Source organism: Falco rusticolus, chromosome 14 (genome assembly GCF_015220075.1).
Source record: "Falco rusticolus isolate bFalRus1 chromosome 14, bFalRus1.pri, whole genome shotgun sequence".
In the NCBI taxonomy this organism is placed as follows: domain Eukaryota; kingdom Metazoa; phylum Chordata; class Aves; order Falconiformes; family Falconidae; genus Falco; species Falco rusticolus.
The window spans coordinates 6,830,616-6,856,653 of NC_051200.1; the positions used below are offsets into that span (position 1 = coordinate 6,830,616).

The 26,038-nt window shown below is 36.5% G+C and overlaps 1 protein-coding gene across 1 annotated transcript in view; it reads left to right on the top strand.

Annotated features, from left to right (window-relative positions):
• Positions 1-26,038, top strand: part of THOC2 (THO complex 2) — a 55,446-nt gene that overhangs the window by 25,677 nt on the left and 3,731 nt on the right. The window contains 29 exon segments of the mRNA XM_037407668.1: positions 534-575; positions 1,787-1,917; positions 2,005-2,106; positions 3,336-3,420; positions 4,351-4,444; positions 4,920-5,000; positions 5,278-5,374; positions 7,084-7,201; positions 7,977-8,156; positions 8,827-8,991; positions 9,679-9,954; positions 10,405-10,546; positions 12,919-13,076; positions 14,418-14,543; positions 15,035-15,166; positions 15,249-15,433; positions 16,162-16,346; positions 16,636-16,738; positions 17,121-17,182; positions 17,185-17,325; positions 17,328-17,563; positions 18,375-18,431; positions 19,949-19,984; positions 24,174-24,311; positions 24,660-24,732; positions 24,809-24,886; positions 24,889-24,965; positions 25,602-25,678; positions 25,779-25,826. Of these exon segments, the coding sequence (XP_037263565.1) occupies positions 534-575; positions 1,787-1,917; positions 2,005-2,106; positions 3,336-3,420; positions 4,351-4,444; positions 4,920-5,000; positions 5,278-5,374; positions 7,084-7,201; positions 7,977-8,156; positions 8,827-8,991; positions 9,679-9,954; positions 10,405-10,546; positions 12,919-13,076; positions 14,418-14,543; positions 15,035-15,166; positions 15,249-15,433; positions 16,162-16,346; positions 16,636-16,738; positions 17,121-17,182; positions 17,185-17,325; positions 17,328-17,563; positions 18,375-18,431; positions 19,949-19,984; positions 24,174-24,311; positions 24,660-24,732; positions 24,809-24,886; positions 24,889-24,965; positions 25,602-25,678; positions 25,779-25,806 (3,405 nt within the window). The 3' untranslated portion in view covers positions 25,807-25,826.

The window sequence follows — 26,038 nt, forward strand, 5'->3', positions numbered from 1 at the left end:
CAGCTTTTATGCTCAAGTGTACCTTCAAAATAATTGTGCACTTAACTGGTGTGATAGCTTAATATGCTTTCATGGTGAGCGGATCAAAAAGAGAGAAAAAGTAATTTTGTAATGAAGACTAAAAGCTTATGAGTGTATTGTTGTGAAAGGTTGGGAAAATAATCTATGGCTGTTGATAATTGGGGTGAAAGTCCTGGGGTTGCTTTTTAGGTAGAAGGTGAATGCTTAGGGCATTTTTTTTTCTTCTCTCCAGTAAGAAAGTACAGTATTTCATGCATAATAGTAAGTTTCCTCAATATTTTAGTTATTACCTCTTTTTGAGCAACAGTGCACAAAGCCCTTATATATGCAAGTAATGCATTTCATTTATGCGTTTGAATTTCTGTTCAAAAATATTCTAATGCTGACAAATCTGGAAAATTAAACATTTACTAGGCATGTGGCCCTTCAGGTTTATGCTTTTGCTGAGGTAGCCTTGTTTTGAAACTGTTACATTAATTACTTTACAATTAACATGATTGTTTTTGTTACAGTTTCAGTCTGATGGAAGCAAACAGGAAGATAAAGAGAAAATGGTGAGTTTACTTTGGAGGAAGAGGTTCTCATGGGAGATGGTAATTGAGAGCAAATGTTTCGTAACCGTAGAACTGTTCTCTCTCTGTACAGTCTTGTGTTCCTCAAACCTTTTAGTCCAGTGCATTCTGCTTCCTATTTTCTCAGAATCAGCTAGAATACCTCCAGCTATATATTCTATAAATACACTTTTCATGGTGGCACCATGTTTCTTAAGGATTATTTACTGGGGAAAAGCATAGAGAAAAAGAGAAATCGGAAATGGGGGAAGTGTTTATAGTACTATGGCAACTCTTTCTTTATTAGCTAATTTCTTTTAAAATTTTATAATTTAGTGAATTATCAAGATTGATCACAGTGAAACCCAAGTATCCAGTTGAGATCTAACTTAGAAAAAAAAGGTTTTTTTAAATAAACAAGCGAGTTTTCAATACAAAGGATAAAAAATATGTGCGCAGTTTTCATTATTACTTACTACCCTTGTTTCTCATTTCGTCATGAGACTTTTCCTGACTTCCTGAATCATGGCAGGGAAAATTAGTCTCTTCTGGTTTGTTGGGGTTTTATGTGTGTTTTGGGGTTTTTTTAGTTGTTTGCTTTGTTTTGTGCATGGGTTTCGTTGTGTGGGTGTGGGTTTTTGTTGTTTTTGTGGTTTTTTTTTTTTTTTGTTGCTATGGTCATTCTGACATCCCTCAGTGGGAAAGAGAAATGTTTAAGAAGAGTGAGGATAGGATGCTGAAAACCTGAAAATGGGTTCTGTGCCTTGGGAGCATGTATAATGCCTTCAGGTTTTATTCTGGAATTTTGAAAATGGAAGTAGTGGCAAGGAATACCTTAATAGATTTTGGCAACTGCTTTTAGTGTAGTTTCTCCTGTTGCACTTTGTGTAAGTACACAGTATATCCATTTCTAAATGATAAATTTGGTTTGAAAATGAGTGCAACTTACTGAAAACTTTAGCTTTGCTCAAATATATAGGCAAAATATCAACAGTATATATGGTCCATAAATTATCTAATAAAAGATTAATTAGATATTTTTAAGTGCTGCTTAGATTTTTGTTGTTGTTTTTGTTTGGGGAGTCTTATTAACCTTGTGGCAAACTTGTATTTTATCAGTCTGCTAAGATGTGCGATTTGTGCGTGGCGTGCATAGCATTGCTTCTGATGTACTTACTTGATAGTTACCTCAAGTCTTTTTGTCTTAATCTCAGGAGATACTGTTCAGCTGTTTGTTGAGTATTACTGATCAAGTCTTACTTCCATCTCTCTCTCTGATGGACTGCAATGCATGCATGTCTGAAGAATTATGGGGAATGTTCAAAACTTTTCCATACCAGTACCGGTGAGTAGAACAACTTGCTTCCATTCTTTGGAACTGATCTCTCAAATTGACAGTCCTAAAAATAGTTTTCCTTTATAATCTTTCAAGGTACCGTCTTTATGGGCAATGGAAGAACGAAACGTACAATAGTCACCCACTTCTAGTGAAAGTTAAAGCTCAAACCATAGACAGAGCCAAATATATCATGAAGTAAGTAATCTCATATTTATCACCTGTGATACACTGTCACCAACTGAAGACAAAAACTTGATGAATACATTCCCTTTCTAATGACTCAGTAATTTCACTGATAATCTTTGTTCATGAAGTATTTAATGTACTGTGATTAGAAACTGTCAAATAAGTAAGGATAAAGACAAATTTCTCACCAACAATGGTATTTCATCTGTGAAAAATGTCCCATTAAATTATTTAAAACCTTTTCCATGGCTGTGCTATTGTTTGATGTATAGCTTTGCTCATGGAAATGTCAGTGTGCAACGTATTTTCTCTAGGTATGGAGACTCTTTTAATCCAGAGTCTCAAAAACCTTGTCACAGTTTCTGTAGGTTTGAAAGTAGGGCAGCAAGTTGAACTGAATGGGATGATTCATTCTCATCTTCTCACAACAATTTCAGATTTACCTCACATCTAATGTCTTTGTCATCTTTGTCAGGGATTTGGGTTCTCCATTTGCTGTTGCCAAAAGCAAAGGCTATGGTTTTATAATATGGATAATTAGAACCTTTCTACATAGTCAAGACAGAATAATTGTTACTGGGTGGAAGACTTTGGATTTGCAGCTGTGAAAGCTAGAAACAATGACTTTGATTCTCTTCCAAGTTGCTGCGTAGCTAGCATAGACCATAAAATTTTACATCCCTTCTCCTGTACAGTGGATTTCAGTTGTGCAGATGAGCCACAATGCTGTCAGTTGTTGAGGTTGCTATGTGTGCAATTTACTTCTGTGTACAGATTTCAGGTTCCGCGTTAAGCTTGTGTGTTCAAGTAGAGAATGCTGTGGAAGTGTAACAAAGAAATTACTACTGTTCTTCAATGAACAGAATGCAACAAATGCAAGATGAATGGTCTGTGGCTAAATTAAATCTGCAGGAGAGTAACAGCATCACGTACTGTTTTTATATGTGGTATAGGTCCCGCTGACAACTTCTGAAAACAGAATGTTCAGAACTGAAATCAGAATGCAGTCCAAAGTAATATAGGGGCACCTGGTTTGTTTGTACTATCTGCACGTTACAGGATTAAAAATTTCAGATTCCCATGGGAGTAATATTCCTATGCTTAGATTTCTTAAAAATGCATCTGCTAGTGAGAATTTAATCTCTGCAGCTAAATGGGTTTTTCTTCAATGGAACTAACCTGTCGTTTTCGTATTCTTTTAGCCTGTCTGTTGCAATAAAATATGTTCTGTTTTACAGGCGTTTAACTAAGGAAAATGTGAAACCCTCTGGAAGACAAATTGGGAAGCTCAGCCACAGCAATCCTACAATTTTATTTGATTATGTATGTAGTTACATGTATCTGAATACTCTTTCATCTTAACTTTGGAAATTAAAGTATAGGAAGGGATCTGCTGTCTTGGTGAGAGGGCAGTTACTTTTGATGTAAAACGTGGTAGTGCACAGGTCTGAGATAATAAATATGACGGTAGCTCTTGATTAACCACAGCTGCACAGAAAGTTACATCCACTTATTTATAGGAGCAGATTATTTAATTTGAGGTAACTCAGGTGGGCCTCAGAGGTACAAGGATGTACTGATCAGGCTATGCATAATGCAGATTCAGGTTAGGTCGCCCTGGGCGGTTGTATATGTAAGTGATGAAGATATGTCAGGGTAGAAAACAAAGCTTCAAAGTCTGAAATACACATAGGAATTTGGGAATTATTTTTAAGATTACCTGCTGTTACAGAATGCTTGAGATGTGTACAAGTATGTTGGTGGACCTCCACCTTATTCACAAGTGTGATTTATTATTGATCTACTAGTTTTTAGATTTTGCCTGAAGAAATTAATACTGAAACACACACACATATAACGTATCAAAGTGAATGTTCTAAAATTTGATTAGTACAGTTCAGTTGTGTTCTTTCATGACATAGGGGTTTTTTTTAGTTTTTATTATTATAAGTAGAAACAAATTCTCTTAGAAAAATGAGTTAAATGTTTTTATGATTTTATTTTCTGATCATTGAAAAAAAACATACAGAATTATTTTGACATGTTAGAGACATGTTTCACTGTCTCTAAGGTACATAATAAATCAATGAGATTACCTATTACTTTGAAAGTGGTTTAAGACCTTCTCCTAAATTGACTTCAAAGCATGTTTTGTGTAGGTTTTGAAGACAGGTGTTAAAATGGTTTTAATTTACTATGTGAAAGGTAAGGAATTGCATTCCTGTTCAGCTGAGTGTCTTCTGTAACTTTCAGATTTTATCACAAATACAAAAATACGATAACTTAATAACTCCAGTTGTCGATTCACTGAAATACCTCACTTCGCTGAACTACGATGTCTTGGCATGTATCCTTTTATGTAACTCAATATGTCTGTTACTGAGATAATTGCACCTGTAGCCAGATTAAATCTGTTGCCTGTGTTTTCTGTTCTTGCTGCTTTTTGCTAGACATTTTAGTGAAGTTTGTAAATACCTTTGCGCTCTAGTAGTTTACAGAACCCTCTATTTGTTGTTTCACACTATGAAAATTATACTTGCATTTTTAAAGGTGTTTTTACTACTTTCACCCTGTTCTTGAAGGCATAGCGATCTTGTAAATAGTGAGAACTATTTTAATGAAGTAAAACTGCTTTGTAAGTTACCATTTCTTTCATGATGTTATATTTTATGTACCGTAACTATGTTAGTGGATTGCCTATATCATGCTTGCTCTACTTGCATATCATGTTCTTATATCACAAATTGTGGAGCTGGAAAAACGGGTCTGTGTAACTTGTTTTTACAAATTGAGGAAAAATACTCTCTTTAACTCCACTAAAGACTGTATCATTGAAGCTCTGGCAAACCCTGAGAAGGAGAGAATGAAGCATGATGACACTACAATCTCAAGCTGGCTGCAGAGTTAGTATTCCTGTTTTATTACTTTAATGTTTAAAATACTTCACCTTCCCTGTGGTCTACCATATATTGTTCATTACGATCAATATTTCACTTGAATCTATCAGCTGATTTTTTTAAGGAAAACATAGAGCAGGCAAGTTTGATCAATAGGAAAATATATTTGTTCTTTGCCTTATAAAAATACATAAATTGCTAACATTTTGCATGTGCTTTGTTAAAGCTTTTTAATTATTAGTATTTCCCGAGGTGCAGTCACAGCCGTTTCTCCTTGCTTTAGGTCTGGCTAGCTTTTGTGGTGCAGTTTTCCGAAAATACCCCATTGAACTTGCTGGTCTACTTCAATATGTAGCCAACCAACTGAAAGCTGGGAAAAGGCAAGTCTTGCACAAGTGATCTTTATAAACTTCTATAATGTATTATTTGTTTGCTGATGTGCAGGCACTCAGTATAGTAGTTACCCTAGTGGTGGTAAAACTCCATTCATAATACCAGGAAGGTTAAGAAATCGAAAGAGCAGAAAGACTAATACCCTCTTCAATACATTATTTTTTTCTCTAATTGTATAGCTGTTGCATATTATTTTTGAAGTACTTGATTTTTCATCTGTGACTTATTTTAACACAGTTGTTTTAACAACTAACCGGACAGGGAAAAAGCCCTGCCAGTCTGTAGCATTGTCGTAGAAATCACCGTACTGTTATTTACAAAATAAGCATCCATGATAAAAAAGGGTATGACTTAGAGTTTTAGTTTTTTCTTTCTCATAATCTCTTCTCTGCAACAATGGCTCTTAACATTTTATATATTATTTTAAATACTTTGTCCTGTTTATTTAGTGGCACTTGAATAGCTTCTTGATACATCAATGTTAATCATAATTTTAAAAAAACAACTTAAAAGGTTTGCAATATGAATCTTCCTTTTTCTTTTGTCCTTCCATTGTCATGGCTCAGTAGCATTGTTTCACTTACTTAATTTTAGTGTGTTATTTTTGTCATATAGGTGAGTACCAACTTTTTTCCATTACGAATCCCTATATGCTTACTGAAAGACAGCTTACCAGTGGAGATAACGCAGCGTGTTATATTAGGGTATTTATGTTCAAGTCTAGTTTTTTCCCTTCCCTGCAATGTAGACACTCAGTCTCATGTGCTCCCCTGTCCCAAATTTGTTTTGTATTCTGATGATGGTACAATCACATTGAACTACCGAGGAAGGGTAAGTAATGTTTCTTGTCTTTCCCCAGAATTAAGTATTAAGACTTTAAAGTGTTTTGGGAGGAAAACCAATATTTTTAATATTCAGTTCAGTATTTGGGATTGTAGAAATAAAATGGATTTAGCACTATGACCAGTTAGTTCCATAGGACTGGAGTATTCAATTGAAGTATATGCTCGCATTGCATAGTTCCTAAACAGAAAACATACTTACAGTTGGAACAGCAAACAAAAATATAAACAATATAAATTATTTAAATATAAAACTTAGGTGTTTTATTTATGGTACAATTTATGTCTGTTGAGGAAAAAGTCTTTGCCTTTACAGAATTCAGAGCAGGAAGTAAAGCCTAGTCTCTGTACAGGTTGACTATTGGAGTGTTTTTTATATTCTGTAATTTAAGTAAAAAATGTTTTCCATGTTTCAGATAACCTTTCCAGACTAATTTTGCCAGTCAATTTCTAAGGCTGTACTACTCTCAAAATTTTTAATAAAATTTTAAATATTCCATGTTCATGAAATAACTATGTGTATATAGTATGAAGCATGTAAAACAACAAAGGGGACCAATAAAATTTATGGAATTTAACTTTTTGGTACTTAATAGCACCACACACTATTATTTTGAAAAACAAAGAAATTGTTCTGAAGGGGTTCTGAAATCCACTTGTTGAATGCCTGCATTGCTTTTGAGTACTAACTTTTTAATTGCAATAAGGAAACACTTGTTTCTTCTTCAAAAAAGAATTTAAATGTTGTTTAACGTGCATCGTACTGTTGCTTTGTGCCGTATATTGAATCTCATGGCTTCCATTTCTTAAACAAATTTTCTTGGTTTTACTCCACTTCTCTGTTTTCTGTGCAGCTTTGATTTGCTCATTTTAAAAGAAGTAGTGCAGAAAATGGCAGGGATAGAAATTACAGAAGAAATGACAATGGAACAATTGGAAGCCATGACTGGTGGAGAACAACTAAAAGCTGAGGTGTGTTTGTGTTAAATTTAATTAATAATAGCTATTGCTTATTAACGGTGGTTTTAAAGACTCTTGATTCCTGAACTATGGCAGCATAACAGAGAAAGTTGTTACTGCTTTCATCAGAGAGCTTCCCTGCACCACTGAGCTTCCAAGCCTTGCAGAAAGACAGCCAAGACAGTCTATGTGTGAGCCTTAATTGTTGTGCTTTCCAGCATCTCATATTAACGATAGAAGCCTTTGTTAGCCAGTGTTACATGACAGACCTGCAACTTGGAGCACCCAGTGAGCTTGTATGTTGTGCAGTCCTGCTGTTTTAGCTCAGCTCTGGGTGTAGCAGCTCCCTGTTTAGTGGAGTAACATCTTAAACTATTTTAACAGCCAAAACTCTTGCAGTCTTGGTGTCAGAGACCTGGTTGAGGCTGACCTAGACTCAGTTCTGTAGGGATTCGAATAGCTATAACCAGAACCAAATTCTGAAATGTCTGTATTGAACAGAGAAGAGACTTTGAGCACATCACAGCAGACCTTGATCTGAAATGCTGGGTCATGATGCCTAAGCCGAAATGTCACTTCATTTCTTCTGTAAAAAGACTAATAGATAGCATGCAAGACTAGTTTCTGATTCTTACATGTGTGCTGCAGTACAGGATTCAGAGAGAGTTTTACCAATGGACAGGAAACTGCAGAAATACTGATGAAGTAACATCAGTCCAGAAGCACACATTGTTTCCAATTTGATGCGCTGTATCCACACTTGGGTAACTTTTTCTGTTCTATGCAGGGTGGCTACTTTGGCCAAATCAGGAATACAAAAAAATCTTCTCAGAGATTGAAGGATGCATTATTGGACCATGATCTTGCCCTTCCACTGTGTCTGCTTATGGCTCAACAGAGAAATGGTGTCATCTTTCAGGAGGGAGGGGAAAAACATCTGAAGCTGGTGGGAAAACTGTATGATCAGGCAAGTAAAAACACATTTATAAGAACCTCTCAATTTCTTTGGTAACTTCTAGCGTATCAGCACAGTATATAAGGATTTGGTGCAATATATAAGAATTTTCAAAATTAGTTGCAGTGACCTTATTAAAATATACAGATGTATTATATATTATATTGACAAGTGACTTCTAAGTGAAAGATAAAAACATCTTCTGTCATAAAAAAGTTTTAAGCCAGCTATTACAATTTTCTGATCCTAATTTGTTAGAGGACCTTCTTTTTCTTTATTTTTTTAAGGCAACAGCCTGAATACTTTTGCTGAGTTAGGCACTAGGAACTAGTTTTGTTTCATTCTGGTAGAACAGAATGGTCTTAGAGTTTTGCAGGCTATTGTAGGTGGGGAATTTGGGGGATTTTTTTGTGTGTGTGGTGGTTGTTTTTTGTTAGGGCTTGGGAGGGTTCTTTTCTTTTAGGTGCAGGTAGAGTTGAGTCAGTGTGGAGTGACAGAAGTATGTGTCAAGGAGAATTTAGCATCTCTTCTCCCATGAGAAAGTTCTTGCTCTACTGTGTGTTGTGAAATTGTTAAAAAAACAAACCCAAACCCACAACTCCACAAGCTTTCAAGCTCTCCTTAACTTCACTTTTGAACAAAATAATGGCGTTTGCTAACTTTTTGTATCTTTTGCATGTAGTGCCATGACACCCTGGTACAATTTGGTGGGTTTTTAGCATCCAATCTAAGCACAGAGGATTACATTAAGCGAGTGCCTTCTATCGACGTTCTCTGTAATGAGTTTCACACACCTCATGATGCTGCATTTTTCCTCTCAAGACCCATGTATGCACACCATATTTCAGTAAGTAGCTGTTCGCCTTCTTTTAGTGCTGCTGTATTACATGTTACCAATATATGTGTTTGATTCCTGCTGAAGTTTGTTTGCTAAATAAAGCTTGCAGAAGCTTTACGAGTAGAGGTAGAAAGGAGAAGCTGTGGGCTGGAATAGGTTCTTCTTTATCTTCGTAGAAAATATGGGCCCTGTGTCAACTTTCACACAACTGACGGAAGTTGTAGCTAATAAAGTCATCTCTTCCAATGATTTGAGTGATCAGTAGTTCTTTCCCTCCCTGTTCCCCCAAATGTGTAAGTTCTCCTGCAGATCTTTTAGATGGATTTTTGCTGTGGAGGAAAATGTTGCAGCTGCCAAAAGGTGTGGCTGTCTCGGGAAGTGTCAGAATTAAATTTGCCCCTGCATCTAAAATATGAAGTATTGAGAGTAATTTTTACTTGGTGTAGTATAATGTGTTATAATAACAACAGGTAGCAACATCAGTGAAGAAAGATAAATCCGTCCAACATGGATGAATACTAAAAGTTCTGTACAATGTTCTTCAGTGCTTTATGTACATAAATGACATTTTACCCATGTAAATGTTTCTTATATAGAAAGGTTTTTGAGAGAAGTTAAACTATATTGTAAAAGCCAAATTAATTGTTAGTGTACAAAGATTACAAATTCTTCGTTTTTCTTTTTTTTGATGTACAGTCAAAGTATGATGAACTGAAAAAAGCTGAGAAGGGAAACAAACAGCAGCACAAAGTTCACAAATACATTACATCGTGTGAGCTGGTGATGGCTCCTGTCCATGATGCTGTGATTTCTCTGCACCTTCCCAAGGTTTGGGATGACATCAGTCCTCAGTTTTATGCTACATTCTGGTCTTTGACGATGTATGACCTTGCTGTCCCACATAGTAGCTATGACAGAGAAGTCAATAAACTTAAAGTCCAGATGAAAGCCATAGATGACAATCAGGAAATGGTATGTTTATATCATTTTATGATCCAGTTTAAACTTTCTAACCTTGAAAGACTTGGTTTTTTCCCCTGAAATCTTATATTAAGGCTGTTTACATCTGAGGGCGTTGTGACCAGATTCATCCATTCTGATTTGTCGCATTCACATAATTTGGATTGACTCTTCCTTAGAATTCCCACATTAAAAGTACCACTGACTTCACTAAGCGAAAATTCCTGGAGAATCGGCATTTCAGAAAGCCATCTTTGGCACCTGTATCTGTGGTTTAGCTGTTCACTTTTGCCTTAACTTTAGTCAGCCAGTTATCATAAAATCAGTTGATTACTAGAGCAAAACATGTTTCAGTGCAATACAAAGCTTTTAAAGTATTCTTTAGCATTATCGGGAATTTAACTGCTCTATCTATAGCAAGTGTTAGTATAATACTAAGTAAGTTGAATTGGTCTTTTATAGCCTCCAAATAAAAAGAAAAAAGAAAAAGAACGTTGCACAGCTCTTCAGGACAAGCTCCTTGAAGAAGAGAAGAAGCAGTTGGAGCATGTGCAGAGGGTTCTACAGAGACTGAAACTAGAGAAGGATAATTGGCTTCTGGCAAGTAAGTGTGTGTAGGAGAAACACCCTGGATGTTTTTGTAGTCATCACTGTCCCCAGAACTAGAAGTTCAGCTTGCACTGGATGTTGATTTTAAAATTTGATCACTTTTTATGTTGAGGTCTGTTAGTAAGGTAAACTTTTAATTAAATGTTATGTCTTTGCTGCAAATGACAAGTAGTTGGTTTTCAGGGAGTTTTGTTTGTTTCTTGCAATGTCAAGACCTTTTAAATATTGCACTGATATAGGAAATAAGAGATTGACCAGTTCAGTGGAAAGGTGTAACTGCAAGAAGGCTTGCACTTATTTAACTGCAGTTAGAATGTTGCTAAGTTAGGATAGTTGCCTACATTGCAAGAAATATGTATGTAAACTTTCAGTGAGTAGTTTGAGTTAACTGAGTCCTGGGATTAGGAGCAGTGTGCCAGTATTTGGGCAGTAACATAAACCCTCTTCCAATGACAAGAAAAGTATTGTGCCAGCCGACCAGCACCGTGAAATGAAACAGCATGCAGGTGTTTCGTATGGCAGATATGCAGGAGGAAGAACCAACTTTTTTCTCTGACAAAGCCTCTGTAATGTTTCATGTTGATTGTGAGCTCTCCTAGTATGGTTAATCTGAATTGTTTTTCTCTGGTCAGTTTTCTTCTCTGGAAGAATTTTCAGTTTGTAACTGGAAGTAATTGTTCGTCTGTCCCAAGGAGCCTAGCATAATCCAGTGGAAAAGCCTTTTATTGTCCGACTCATGTAAGATGCAGCCAACTGATTTAATGAAGAAACATTGACAGTTAAATCAAGAAAGGTTATTCGCTATCAATATTTAATGTACTGGTACAGACAGCTAATTAGCTACATGAAATTACTGGTTGAAAAATTGCTACCTGACTGAAGCTTGATCTAGAGTTGGCTGATAAATTCGTCTGCTTAAGGAACCAGCCAAAAGTCTGTAGAAAATTGTGTAGGTGTGATCTGTGTGTAAACACATGCTCCTGATAATACATTTTTGTGGGGTATGGGGAACAGCTTGTTGTTGGCTCTGGGGTGCTCAGGGTTCAGCTGCAAGAACTTTCCCAGCATTTCATCCAGAGACAAACAACTTTTTCAGCAGTCTCCCCATTGCAAGAAATTATCTGTAATTATACTATGTGAGGAAATTGAACAGTACATCCACTGTAGTGATATTATTAATTATTATTTTTAACAGTTAATGTTTAAATTATTTTAAAAGACTAGCTTCTTTTGTATATTCTGACTGGATGCCTACTTGCTTTACTTTTAATCTTTTGAAGTAAACCTTACACACTTGATTTTTCTATGAGCTGTGATTTTCTTAGTTTGTTTTTTTAAGTGTCAAAGGCTTATTATAACCTTTGCGGAGCAGATACTAAAATTGAATAAAGTGAAGATAAAATTTTTAGTTAAGTAAAAGCTGACAGTCCCTTTTTGAGCAAGCTTTATTCCATGAGCATCACAGAATCAAACAAAGTAAATCCTGGGTCTTACAACTTTTGCCCTGCAGCCTGTGCAAGAATCTCGATGCAAAACCACCAGTTACCCTCATGAGGATCGTGACTGTTCTTTCTCAAAGGCATCCATTTGCAGTCTTCAGCTCTGTGCTTTCATCCATATGTTTTATTTTCTTCCTACTTTCCTTTTGTGCTGTCCATCCCTCTCAGCTTGTTTTTATGCTCCTTCTTAACTGGGCAAGAACCTACATGGGACCGGTTTGGGTATGTGTTTGGCTGTTGTGTTGGCTAACCAGTGGTTAGTCAACTGGAATGGGTAACGTCTGAGCATACAGTGTGTTCTTTTATTCAGTGGTAGAATGAAACTTCCACAAAATGTGTGTGTGTTGGGATGGTGGTTTACTGAAGACTGTTCCTCTATTTAAATTCCTGTAATTGTTTGGTTGATTGGAAAAATGATTAAGGGATTATATGTAGACAGTGTGTTCTTCCATTTCTAAGGAGATAGAGCTGACTGTCAGCTCTATCTAGAAAGGAGAAAACAGGTTTTCCAGAGAAAGAGCAGATGGTGTTCCTTTCGCTAAGGTGCAGAGACTTAGCAGTTGAAGAAGTTTACCCAAGTGTTTTCTGAGCCTGTTATCCCCCACATTGTGTAATAGAAGAGTTTTCCAAATAAGAAATAAAGATTTGCTGCAACCACCCTCCTACCCTCCCCCCCATCCTTAAACAGCTGGGCTTATTTTGACTTATTTTGAGCGGTGCCAAATGTGTGTTTGGAATACAGGTGGCCTAAGGCACAAACTTGGGAATATGGATGTATGATACTCAACTTCATGGGAAAAGAGTAGTTGAGTGTTAACCCATTAATTTTTTTCTTTCTTCCCTTTGTCTCTCAACTTTTTCTCTGAAGAGTCTACCAAAAACGAGACTATCACAAAATTTCTGCAGTTATGTATATTTCCTCGATGCATTTTTTCGGCAATCGATGCCGTTTATTGTGCTCACTTTGTAGAACTGGTGCATCAGCAGAAAACACCCAACTTCTCCACGCTTCTCTGCTATGATAGAGTAAGTAGCTAGAACTGTTGCGGGTATGTACTTGATTACTATTATGAGCATGCAAAACTAGTATCCCTCCTGCCTCCCAAAAGAGGTCAACAAAATCATTACCTATGTTTAATTCTAGACTCAAAAGTTCCCTTTTGTACTTCAGATTCTACAAACCAAGGTTTCCTACAGCTTCAGGGGCTTATTTTCAAGAAATGTTGTTTTTGATCTACCCTAATGAGACTAGCATTTCAGAGCATTTCACAGGAGTTGCATTCAGGTTTTGCAACCTTCCAGTGGTGTACGTTTCTGTGGCCTCATCTAACCCTCCCATTTTGGCCGTATGCACCCTGTTGCTGTAGTATCAGCTTTCTTATACTTGCCCCACACAAACACCATCCTTAGGACCTTTCTGACCCTGGCAAATTGTACTACAGACAGTGGACTAGTTCGTGTTACTGCTGAGACATGGAAAGGGACTCGCATGGCGATGTGGGAAGTACTTTTCATAACAGTAGCAGCCTGATTTTCTGGGTCAAATGCAGCAGCTGGAGGAGGCATTTGTTTGGTTTGTTCTCACTGTTCATATAGCCATTCTTCTGTGGAGGAAAAAGTTGGAGCACGTAGATGGAAGAATTTTGCAGGATGCATTTGGACCCTGCGGTACCAGCTGACAGTGCTGTTCCGGGGTATCAGAACCAGTCTGGCACTTGGTGCTGTAAGAAGTCAAATCACTAAGTTACTGCATCATCTGGACAGTTATTACTGATTTGACTATGAGCTTTCATTGAAAGGATGTGTATGGGGCTGTATTGTGAAAAAAACTATGAAGGTTGTTTTCACATGAACATTCAGTTTAGATTGTCTGGGTTTTTATTGAGATGGGACATCTGAAGTAGGTATCTGCTTTGATTTCATGGATCCAAATGAGCATTCTTACTCATACATTCAGACCATGTTGTATGTCATAAAAGTAGGCAGTTGCATGAGCTCTATCTGATGAACCTGTGCAGGCCAGGAAAAAAAAATGCTTTTGCATCAGCTTGGCTAGGTATGTACTTCTGCCTGCTCAAAGAAACGATTAATGTGAAAACAAGACAGTTACGTGCCAATGAAGGCACACTTTAACTATGGAAAACTGTGTCAGCAGCAGCTGTGTGCAGTGCTTAGGTTCTGGGCTAAGTGTGAAGGACAAGTTGGGTAATAAAGTCTTGAAAAAAACTGAAATTTTATAAGAGATCTCCTTTATATTCTAGAAATGAGCTTAATGATGGTTTAGATGAGAGAAATTGAAGGTCTTGTTGGTTCTTGTTCCTTTTGTAATTCAATAAAGTCACTGTAACCCTTTATTGTTATTTGCAGGTACTCTGACATTAATATACAGTTGCAAGTTGCACTGAAAATGAAGCTAGCAGATACGGCAGGTTTTTATGCTGTATGCTGGAGACTGTGACTAGGTGGCACAGTGACAGAGTCATATATGAAAAGGTATGTGAAGTTACTAAGTTTGCTCATGAGAACATATAATGACCGCTTTGTAATTTGGCCCAATAAAATATACTTGGTGAAATCATTAGATTTAAAAACACAGAATTTTTCTGGTGGTGTAATCTTTAGAATTGAGTTTCTGTAATTCATGTAATTTGAATAGAAATAATTTTATATAGTATCAAAACATGTAGTCCCCCCCAAAATAATCTTACATTTCTGATTTTCTCATATCTTGAAAATAATTTAGGAAGCATATGGAAACTCTTATAATACTCTTTGCAAAAGCTAAAGTACAAATAATCTTTCCTGTCACCCACAACTAAGATTTTAAGAGAAATAAGCTTTTTAAAAAAGTATGTGTGTAAGTCTTGTGAAGTGTGATTGTGTCTGTCTTTAGCAGAATCAGTGAAGTGCTTCAGTTACATTTTTGCAGAATTATTGTTTTTATGCTTCCCAGTTTTTTTTCTTTTTCTTATATGCACATATAGGAATGTGGCAACTATCCAGGTTTCCTAACTATATTACGGGCAACTGGATTTGATGGTGGAAATAAAGCTGATCAATTGGATTATGAGAATTTTAGACATGTGGTACACAAATGGCACTATAAACTAACTAAGGTAAATAAAGATGCTGAAAAACTTAGGGTTCTGGAAGATTTAATGAAAAAAAAAACTTCATTAGATTTAATTTGTGTTCTAGGCTTCTGTGCACTGCCTTGAAACAGGTGAATATACGCATATCAGAAATATCCTGATTGTGCTGACCAAGATCCTTCCATGGTACCCAAAAGTGTTGAACCTGGGCCAAGCCTTGGAAAGAAGAGTACATAAGATATGTCAGGAAGAGAAAGAGAAGAGACCTGATCTATATGCATTGGCTATGGGGTAACAACACCTTACTTTAAGAAAGTGATTAAAGTGGATCATGAAAAGCTTCTAAAGACTCGGAACTGTTACAGTCCTAACGTTTGATTTTTACCTTATCACAGAAGATTTGGTATCCTGCATCTCAGGGCTGGTGGTGTGAATGAAAACGCATTTTGTGCTGGATGTTCACTAATTTTCTTTACAAGACTCTAGTAGAACACTTAAAATAGTAAAGATTTCCACTCACAAGAATACAGCTTAATTTTAGAGAGGTAACGTAGCAGCAAGTAGATAGGAGGGAGAGTAAAACAAAGAACACCAAGGGCTATTGATGCAACACTGCGTAGATTTCTAGAAGTTTGTATGATTTTAAAATGCTTAGTTATATTCTGCATCTTTCTGTGATGAATGCAGACTCATCCACGTATGCTTATGGGGCAAGTCAGGTCAGGTTGCGTGAACAGTTCTGAGTTTTGTCAGTAGGTTGTTTCTTCTGTGTGTTTGGGGGGCGTGTGTGTGGTAGTGGTGGTGAAGAGGGTGTGGAGGTAGGGCTGTTTCTGTGTCTAGTGGTTTTGTTTGTTATTTTGTTTTCTTTGAGCTCATCGATAAAGGGGAAAGAAACTGCATATCAGTTGGGAAAAACTGTGAAAAATAACAGATGAACTGTTAGATTAGATCCTCATTTAAAATTCAACCCGTGTTTTGCTTTTTATTTGTGCATATTTAACAATCTGTGCGACTTGCAGCTATTCTGGGCAGTTGAAAAGTAGGAAGCCTTTCATGATACCTGAAAATGAATTCCACCACAAAGACCCACCTGCCAGGAATGCTGTAGCTGCAACAGTACAAAATGGGCCAGGTGGTGCTGGGATGCCTACATCTCTCACAATAAATACAGTTAGACTGGAAGAAAGCGCTACTGAGGAGACTGGTAAACAAACCTACAATCATTATTTACTTATTTAGTAGAATTCTTCTGACATTACGTGTTACTTTCTCAAAATTTGGCTTATTAAACTGAAAAGAAAAAATCTAAATGCAATGCTATGTAGGGTTAGTGTGTGTTTTTTATTTCTAGTTGGTTTTGGGAGAAGGTACTCTTATTCTGTTAGCTACACATGATCTTACATGAATATACTTAGCTACTTGTTTTATTTTAACCAGTAGGATGTATATTAACTTGTTGAAATGAAGCTATTCTTTTTTTTTTTTTTAAACAGATAAACTAAAGGAGAAGTCTCAGGGTGTGGTGAAAGTTATTAATAAAGCTGTCAACGCTGCACCAAAGGTGACAACAAGCAATGGAAACAGTGCTTCTAATAGGTGAGAAAAATACTCTTAAACATTCTCTGTTTTCTTCCTTCCAAACCGTAGACTTGCACTTGAAACTGACCTGCATTTTCTTTTCTACTTTCAGGTTGCATATAAATTGTTTCAATTTCTTCAAAGTTTAATAATGAGATTATTTCTTCCCAAATATACAGCTGTATTGATCTGACACTGTTGTTAAATGCATTCCATTTTAGCTAAACAAAGATAAATGAGAATATTTGCTTGTTGCTGCTCTGATAAAGAGACATCAGTTCCAAAATCTGAGAGTGACTGCTTCAGGACATTCTGTCAAAGCATCAGAAGTAAAACTTATGTGATAAAACTAGAGCTGGTTTTGTATGCATGCTAATTAGCCTTTTTATTTTTATTGCAGCAAAATTGTTAAAGAGAAGGATGATAAAGAAAAAAGTGGGAAGGAAAAAGAGAAAGAAAAAAAGACAAGACTCCAGCTGCCGCTCCAGAGATGAAGGCACTTGGGAAGGATGGGAAAGATAAACCAAAGGAAGAAAGGGCAAACAAAGATGATAAAGCAAGAGAGATCAAGGAGAAAACACCAAAATCTGACAAAGAGAAGGAAAAGTCAAGAAAGAAGAAAAAGCTTCAAAAGAAGAAAAATCCAAGACAGTTGTGACCATCATCGAGTCAAAGTCAACTGCAGAAAAGGAGAGAGAAAAGGAGCCGTCCAGAGAAAGAGATGTAGCGAAGGAAATTAAATCCAAGGAAAATGCTAAAGGAGGAGAAAAGGTGCCAGTAGCTGGGTCCTTGAAGTCACCTGTTCCCAGATCAGAAACATCAGAATCTGAAAGGGGTAAGTTTGTGTATGTGATTTCTGTTCTTGTCTAAAAAACTAGAATTGTGTTGCTGGAAAATCACTGAATATCAAAAATGCTAGAGACGGTGAGGAAGAGTTGCTACATGGTTGCTAGCCTTTTGGCATTGGCTTTTAAATAGTCGGGTACTAAAGTAGGTAGTCAAGATATCTCCAAAAGGCAGGCTGTGAATGTGTGAACTTTGCTTCTTCAGTGAATGCATTTCATAAAGCCTATTATTTTTTAGTATGAGTCTAAATGGTCTTTTATTAAAGTGTATTTGTATAACTGGCCTTGCAAGTTTTGCAAAAAATTAATGCAAAAACCCCAATGAGAGTTTCATCATAACCTTTGAATTTTGAAAGAAAAGAGGGGATGTGAAAGGCGTAGGCCTTTTATAAAGGTTACTGTATCCTTCTTAAGGACACAGTCCCTTCTTATATTAAGGGTGAACAAATCCTTAATGTTGATTTTTAGTTCTTGTAATCTGAGGCTGTTGTTGAGTTTTATACTTGCTCTGCATAAGGCTTGACATTTTCAGGGTCTCATAGCAACTCAAATTCAGATACAGACTTAATCAAAATGGGAGTTTGAAACAAGCATAATTTTGCAGCAGTTTTTTACATTACACTTTTCCTGCAAACTTTCATAAAGAGCGTCAGTGCTGTCATGTTGGTAATTCTAGATAGCTTAAACACTAAATTTTATAGTGGTATAATTTAATTCTAGCTTATTATTTTGGTACTTCAGAAAACCACATTATTAGATTATCCCCTTTGAAATGTGTTTTAATAGGCTATGTTCTTTTCTTTCCTCAGAACAAACGCCGTAAAGTTGATACACATTCTTCTCCATCACATTCCTCAACAGTAAAGGTTAGTATAGCCTGAGAAGGCAGCACCCATGTTAGGCTCACAAGTTTGGGATGCCAATGTTCGACTTCCTCAGTTTTGTGCCAAGTATACACTGGAACCACTGGAGTTTATGTTGCATTAGAAAATGCATTCCTTTTCTTTATTGGCGGACTGTCTTTTTTTCTATAAAAATATTTTAATTAACCAAAATAATGCTTCAGGACCTAGCACAAATTTTGTAAATAGTGTTGGAAATGGCAAGAGAATTTTTACACAGAAGTGCCTCATTGTTTAAGCAGTCAGTTTTTTTGGAGTGCAATGGTAGCTACAAGCAAATGAGTCTTTGCAGCAGAGTGGAGCATATTTTCTGCACTTCTATTGAAGAATCTATAGCACTGAAGATTCCTGGATGATACGGGATGTACAATACCTCTGAATTCATCAGGCTTCTTGATGAGCATCATACCGATATGTGCCTTCTAAGGAGGAGTCTTGAAAGGAGTTCCATTTTAAAGTCTCCTTGGTGATCAGTTCTCCTGTAGTTGTGTATAATCAGTGCGCATGCAGCTTCTGTTGTACCTTCCCTTCGAGGTTTGTTTATTTCCAATGGGTTCCCACCGTGTTGAGCCCTGCGTTACGATAAAACCAGATGTGGCAACCAAGCCTACTACCCAGCAAAGAGAAACCCCAAGCATTCAAGCGCAGCACAAAACCATGGGCGTAGCCTACTTGAAGACTCAGGGTAGCCTTCCTTGCTCCATATTTATTTTATTTGTAAACCATCTATGTTCATGGAATCTTTGAATTTGCAGTACGTTGAACATTTAAAACTGTAAGTTACTAATACTTCATCAAGAGCACTGTGATGGATTATGTGGGCCTTTAAACTTCACCATCTTACCAACTTTAGAACAAGCTTTTCTTTTTTTCCTGTTTTTTTCCAAGAGCACATCTTTTTCTCTATGTAAGATATACTTGAAAGATTTAGGCTAATTTTGGAGAACTCTGATAGATGTTACTAGTTTTGAGTAAGCAGGTGACTGATAAGTAATCAAAATGATTTAAGTTTTTCTTGCCTGGTTTTTATAAATGGCAATCTAAAGTCATTCTAGAGTTACTTCTACCACGTTTAGCTGAAAGTGGAGAAGATACAGGTTTAAAATATTTTTAAACCTGATTCACCTGTGGCTTAGCTGTATGTAGAATTAAGACTATTTTTTCTTTAGATTTTGTCTTGGTGGGAGAATTTTTTATTTTTTTTTCATTGTTTGAAGAATTAGATATAAACACATTTTGTAGTTTACTTAATTGGGTCTAAAGCATAGCTATGACTGGTCTTTTTTTTTTTCCCCTTCCTTCTTCTTTCTTTTAAAAAATATTTCAGTTCCTAGCTTTATTCAGTGTACAGTATTAACATAAGATTTATTCCAGAAGGAGTAGCTGTTTTTTGGTTCAAGGGTACGGCCATGCTTCCCAAAGTTCCTCTGGTTTCTGAAAACTATTCCAGCTTACGTGTCATCTCCATTCATTTTCTACAGGACAACCTCAACGAACTCAAGGACTCTTCAGCAAAGGTTTGAATCTTTTAGACACCACCAAAGTTTACTTTCATGTTTTGTTGCAGAGAGAACTTAACTTTTGGTCTTGTGGCAAACCCCATCAATTTCATTCCTGTAAATGCTAGTGTAGTAACAGGGATTTTTGCAGTCTGCGATATAGAACCTCTGTACGTAAGAGAGGGATAGCTACGTGGAAGCAACACAATGAAAATCCCCCGAGTTTACTATTTTGTAAATGATCTTATGAGATTTTATGGGTTAGTATCTTTTCTGATCCTGTCTGAAATGCGTAAAGTTATAGAAAAGTCCTTTTCTATAATAGCCATTTATTTGGCTGAAGACATAACAGAATAGTTACAATAGTTCTTCTTTGGTACCACTTAAAAAACAGTAGTTATTTAAAAACAAAAACATTAGAGACTTATCTCTGGAATATTAATACTCTTTTCCCTTACTACTGTTGTATTTATGGCTGTATTTCTAAGCATCACAGACAAGCACCTAGATGATCATTTTTGTATGTTTGATTCCTGTAAACATGCTTAAGATTCAGTATCTAGGAGAACGTATGCTGAAGAATGCTTTCAAGAGTTCATAGAATCATAGAATACCAGGTTGGAAGGGACCTAAAGGATAATCTGGTCCAACTTTTCTTGGCAAAAGCACGATCTGGACAAGACTGCCCAGCACCCTGTCCAGCTGAGTCTTAAAAGTGTACAATGTTGGGGAATCCACCACTTCCCTGGGGCAATTATTCTCATAGCTGATTGTTCTCACTGTTAAAAATTGTTGTCTTGTGTCCAGTAAGAATCTCTCCAGGAGTAACTTGTACCCCTTACCCCTTGACTTTTTCATGTGACTCCTTGTAGAAAGGGAATCTCCGTCTGCTTTGCACCCACCCTTTCAATACCGGAACATGGTGATAAGGTCTCCCTAAGCCTCTTTTCTCAAGGCTGAACAAACCCAGTTCTCTCAGCCTTTCCTCTATGGCAGGCTTCCCAGCCCTCGACCGTCTTTGTGGCCCCCTCCCAGGACCCTCTCCAGCCTGTCCGTACCTTTTTGCATAGCAGGGACCAAAACTGGACACAGAATTCCAGGGGTGGCCTGACAGGCGCAGAGTGGAGTGGGGTGTGAGTTGAATGACATTTTTGGAATACTGTATTCCTAGAAAGTTCTGCAACTATTCTGTTGCTTTTTTTAAAAACTCAACTGCTTGCATAGTAACAACAGATACTGCAAACTTGCTAATATATTAGGGTGTGTGGCTAATAGGAAATGGATCAAGTCTTCTGAAGGTGCTGCCAAGGTTTTTGATTACGCAGTCAGTATCAACATGTAATTAATAGCACAGACATTTATCACTTGGAAAATGCTGACCATTTGGACTTTCTGGATAACTTAACAGGTTCATCTAGACATTCACTTAATTTAAAAATGCTTGATAGGTTAACACTTCCTATTCTGTATTTACACTGCTGTTTTACTTGTAGCTCTCTTTGCATAAACAAAGTATGCAGAACGCTTTATATGTTTTTAATTCAAATAGCTCTGATTTTATAGTGGATGCTTGCTGATCAAGTTTTTTTAATTGAATCTTCCCAGTACCAACCATACCCGCTTATAGGGAGCATATATATAGGAAGCATCCTTTGATTCTTAATAGTATCTATAGATTGAATCTACGTACTTTCAAAAAAAGATTTATGAATAAGTGTCATGACACCTCGTATATTTTTTTGAAATCAGAAAACTGTATTGTCTTGAGTTCACATCTATCTGAAGTGTGGTGTATCTGAAGTCTATATAATCTTGCTTTTTCCTCCCTTACTGTATTAGTCAAGGTTCGACTGGTTAATTGAACTTCACTCAAGTTTTCATTAGTTATTTAAAACTATTTTAGTTTTTAACACATTGTTGTGGTAATCAAGCAGACAGTGGAGGTGTTTTGTAATTAAATGATCAATGAAAACTTTATTTTTCTAGTCACTTTGAAAAGTTAAAATTTAGAATTACTGGATGTGTTTGTATGGATTTAGCAGGAAGTGCGTTGCAGTTGTGTGACTTTTCCATGGATTTATTGTTTAAGTGCTTGGGCAATGTCCAACCCTTTCCTTCTTCTAAATGCTGTTTTCTGTTCTTTCTCACTTAATGAATTAATTTTCATTCTTCAGTGCCATTCTAACAGACCTAAGGCACTTGTTGTCAATGTTCCCTATACATGGTATAAGACAAGTTAAATGCTTTCTTTGCGGCCATGGACTTGTTTGGGGAAAGGATGAGCTATTCAGAAGCCTGTAAGATTGATGAGTTCAGCTCCCGCTGTAAGATAGCAGAAGTCTAGTGCTGTTGTATGCTTACAGGCTTTCTTTGTTGCTGCCTTTGCCTAACTTACGGGGCCAGACCATTGAAATGTTGGTTTACATTGCAGGTTATAAAAGAAATGGTGCCAGACTTGAGTTAGGTTTGTGTTTATTCTTGCTTTAGCCTTTCCCTGCATACAGCAGGGCCCCAAATTTGACGTTGTTTCTGTTAGCAGCATTTCTAGAAGCAAGTTGATAAAGCTTAATGAGGTAGTTCCAGCCTTCACTTGTGAAGGGCAGTGGGAAGGATGGAGTTTTCCAAAACTCTGCATTGGGATGGTAGAAGAGCAGAGTAATCTGTCAGGAACAGCCGTGTGAACTCAAGAAATGGAATAGGAGAAAGCAGAGCTACATGTTGGCTTTCTCACATGGAAAGTGTCTCTGGGACACAACTGAATGGGGCTACATAGAAAAAAACCCCGTATTTGCAAGTCACTGTTAATGGTGACAGCAAAAAAGGGAGCAAGGATAAATTTCTTGTGGAATGGCAACGTAGGAAATCAAACAAGGAAAAGGGAAGTAGTGAGGGAAAGAGCAGAAGAAAAGTAGTGAAAGGAGTATTGAAGGTTCAGTCTCTGGCCTAGGAGGATAATAAAATTCCAGTTCAAGTAATAAAAGGAAAAAGAGACCTAATCTTGTCAGTGTGACTTTTAACATAGGACTAGTTACATCAGGTTTTGGTAAGTTAAACATTGACCAGAACTGGAGGAGGACAGACTTAATTTAATGAAAAGAATGAAATTATTTGAAACAATACTTGCTTTTGTTCAAGTGATTTCTAGATTGTTTCTAAACTAATTTTCTACTTAGCTCTCTCTTTTGGTGTCTTTTTAAGTAAGATGTCTAAAAGAAATGGAGAGAACAGTTTAGTTAGAAGTGCTTTTTTCCCCCCCAAACAAATTAATAGCTTATGGAACTGGGGAAGGATTAAAATATACTGATTTAAATCTGTGTGTTGCTGTAACTTAAAGTAATATATGAAATACTAGGGAAAGGTTTTTAAATTAAGATATGCTTTTATTGGTATTTTATGGAAAATATTTCTTAAAGATTGAACTGTATAATTGTATTAAAGATAGGATTAGTTACTGTAATGTATTGGGGTTTATATAATACATGTGCTATCTTTATATGTATACACGCAGTAGCATGTAAACTTTGTCAAGTGTTACACTTGAAATTACTGTGACTTATTTCCTCTTCTCCTGCCCTGCAGCCCCAGTTTATATTAGGAATATTCAGTTTTGTGAAACTAGTATATAGTTGCTTAGAAGAGAGTGGAATAACAGTCTAGAACACATTACAGAGCAAAACCAATTCTATGTTCAGCTGCTTTTATCATTTGAAGTTTAGGCTTAAGATGGAGATTTGTATTATTTTAGGTGAAAAACCCCATTATTCAGAGTCTTAAATACTTCGTGGATTAAGATTATTCTTTAAAAATTAATTAGAATCTGTTTAAGCAGTTGATTCCATTCATTCATTCCAGGCAAGATTGCAAGTGGTTAAGTCAGTCCAGGAATCTGCATATCCTGTTTCAACAGTACCGCTGTCAGATTTGTTCTGATGTTTCAAACAATACTGGTAGACAATGTTGTGTGTATTTAATATGTGTTTCAGTTAGGAGAAGATGTTCTTGAATAGCCAGCGTTGAGAAAACAGAGCTATAGGTTAAATTATAGATCACAAGTTTGAAAGTGTCTTCAATCACTTTTTTTCCTAGTTGAAGTATTAAATGTTTAATTTTGCTCTTTGAGCTAGATCTGTTATGTTAGAGTAAGACTTCTTATTTACGTATCTAGGAGTACATATTAATATTTGGTGATATTGCCTTAATTTAACAGCACTACATTAACCACACTACTCCAACACTGTCCAAGAGTAAGGAGAGAGAAGTGGACAAGAAAGATTTGGACAAGTCAAGGGAAAGATCCAGAGAGAGAGAGAAGAAAGATGACAAGGACAGGAAAGATCGGAAAAGGGTTGGTAGAATTTTTATGAACTAGTTCAGAAAGTTGGTATATGCTTGGAAAGCTTTCTGTTCAAAGCCCTTGCGGTAATAATTGGTTGTGCAGCCCAGCCATGCAGAAGTGATCCATATCAGGGTTGTTTTTCTTTTATTCCGTTACTTCTTCAAAGGTCGGTTTGCAGTAATGTACTCAAAACTTTTTCCCTTCAGAACCGATCTCAAGAAATTTGATGCAGGATGTAATGCCTCAGTTACATTTTAAGCATTCAAAAATCAGTTCTCCAAAACAATATTATAAGCAGGTGCTACTTCAGGAGTATGTTTTAATCTGCTAATATCTGCGTAATTGTATTGGTGCCAGGATCATTCAAACAGTGACCGAGAGGTACCACAGGATTCTACTAAACGACGCAAAGAGGAAAATGGACAAGTATGTATTTTATTTTGTGTGTGTGTGTATTAGGCTTTTACTTGTTGCTGTGAATTGCAACTTTCTCCTTGTGTTTTTAGCTGGTTCTTCAAAACATAGTAAAAGCGAAAGTCCTTCTGATTCCCCTCGCTTAAATGAAAAGGAGAAGGAGAAGAGTAAGTCAAATCTTCAGGAAAAGAGAAAGGTGATTCAATTAAAGCAGAAAAGATGGAGAAGAGCTCCTCTGGTAGCAAAAAGGTAAAGTAAGCTATTATGGTTTTGTTGTTGTTGACAGAACAAGTCAATTACTTTTTCCTAAATTTGATTGCTGCTTTAATGGCCTAAATTAAAAAGATATGCTGTGAATGTGTAGGAGAACTCTTGGAAATTCTGGTATCGTGTAGCTCTGAATATTTCAGCAGTCATTCCTGTAAGGATAAGTAAATTGGAAGAATAGTTCATCTTGGCAGTAGGTAGGAAAATTCAGAACCTTATGCTGTAGTTTTTTGAATAATCTAGAATATTTGCAGATTGGTTTGCTGAGTAAATATGTGAAAGCAGGCTTAATTTACATATAACTAGGGCTACTTGTATTCAGGTGTTCAAGTGCATGTCAACATGTTTGGGGTGTTTTTTGTGAAAACAGGTATGTTGTAGTCATATGTGTAAAATAACAGTAGTTCCCAGTTGTAACTCTTCAGTGAAGGTAACTGCCATAGAACTGTAAGACAAAGTTAGAATAATCTTAGAAATCACAGAAGCAGATTACTGTCATTCTATTTTTAGGTTTTTTAGCTGTGGCCACGTGTAATTTTAAATACACGTAATCCTTCTAATCTGACTGTACAGTGTATGTTATAATAAACTATTTCCCATATGTGCATTTTTTTAAAGGAATCAAGACATGATAAAGAAAAAACTGAAAAGAAGGAAAAACGAGACAGTACTGGAGGGAAGGAGGAAAAGAAACAATATCCTTTTACACATTAGCATTTCAGAAAAAAACAGAAAATAAGCTTCCTGTTATCATATGTAGTAAAATAATTTTTTTTTTCTTAACACTGAATCTACTCATAAATCTTCAGACAAGCATAGATAATGAAGTTTGTTCCAGCCAAGGTAAAAAATTGTGATGATTTCCTATTTTTGACTTGGTATCTCCCAGGGCTTCTATTTACTGGTAAAGGATATAAAACAAAACAGCCTGAGTGTGAAAGGGCTGAACTTAACTCATCCAGGGTGATTTTTTCAGTTGTTCTGGGGGGGGTTTTTTTGAGTCAGGGTCACTGTGGTGGTGTGTGTTGGTTGGGTGTTTTTGTTGGGTTTTTCCT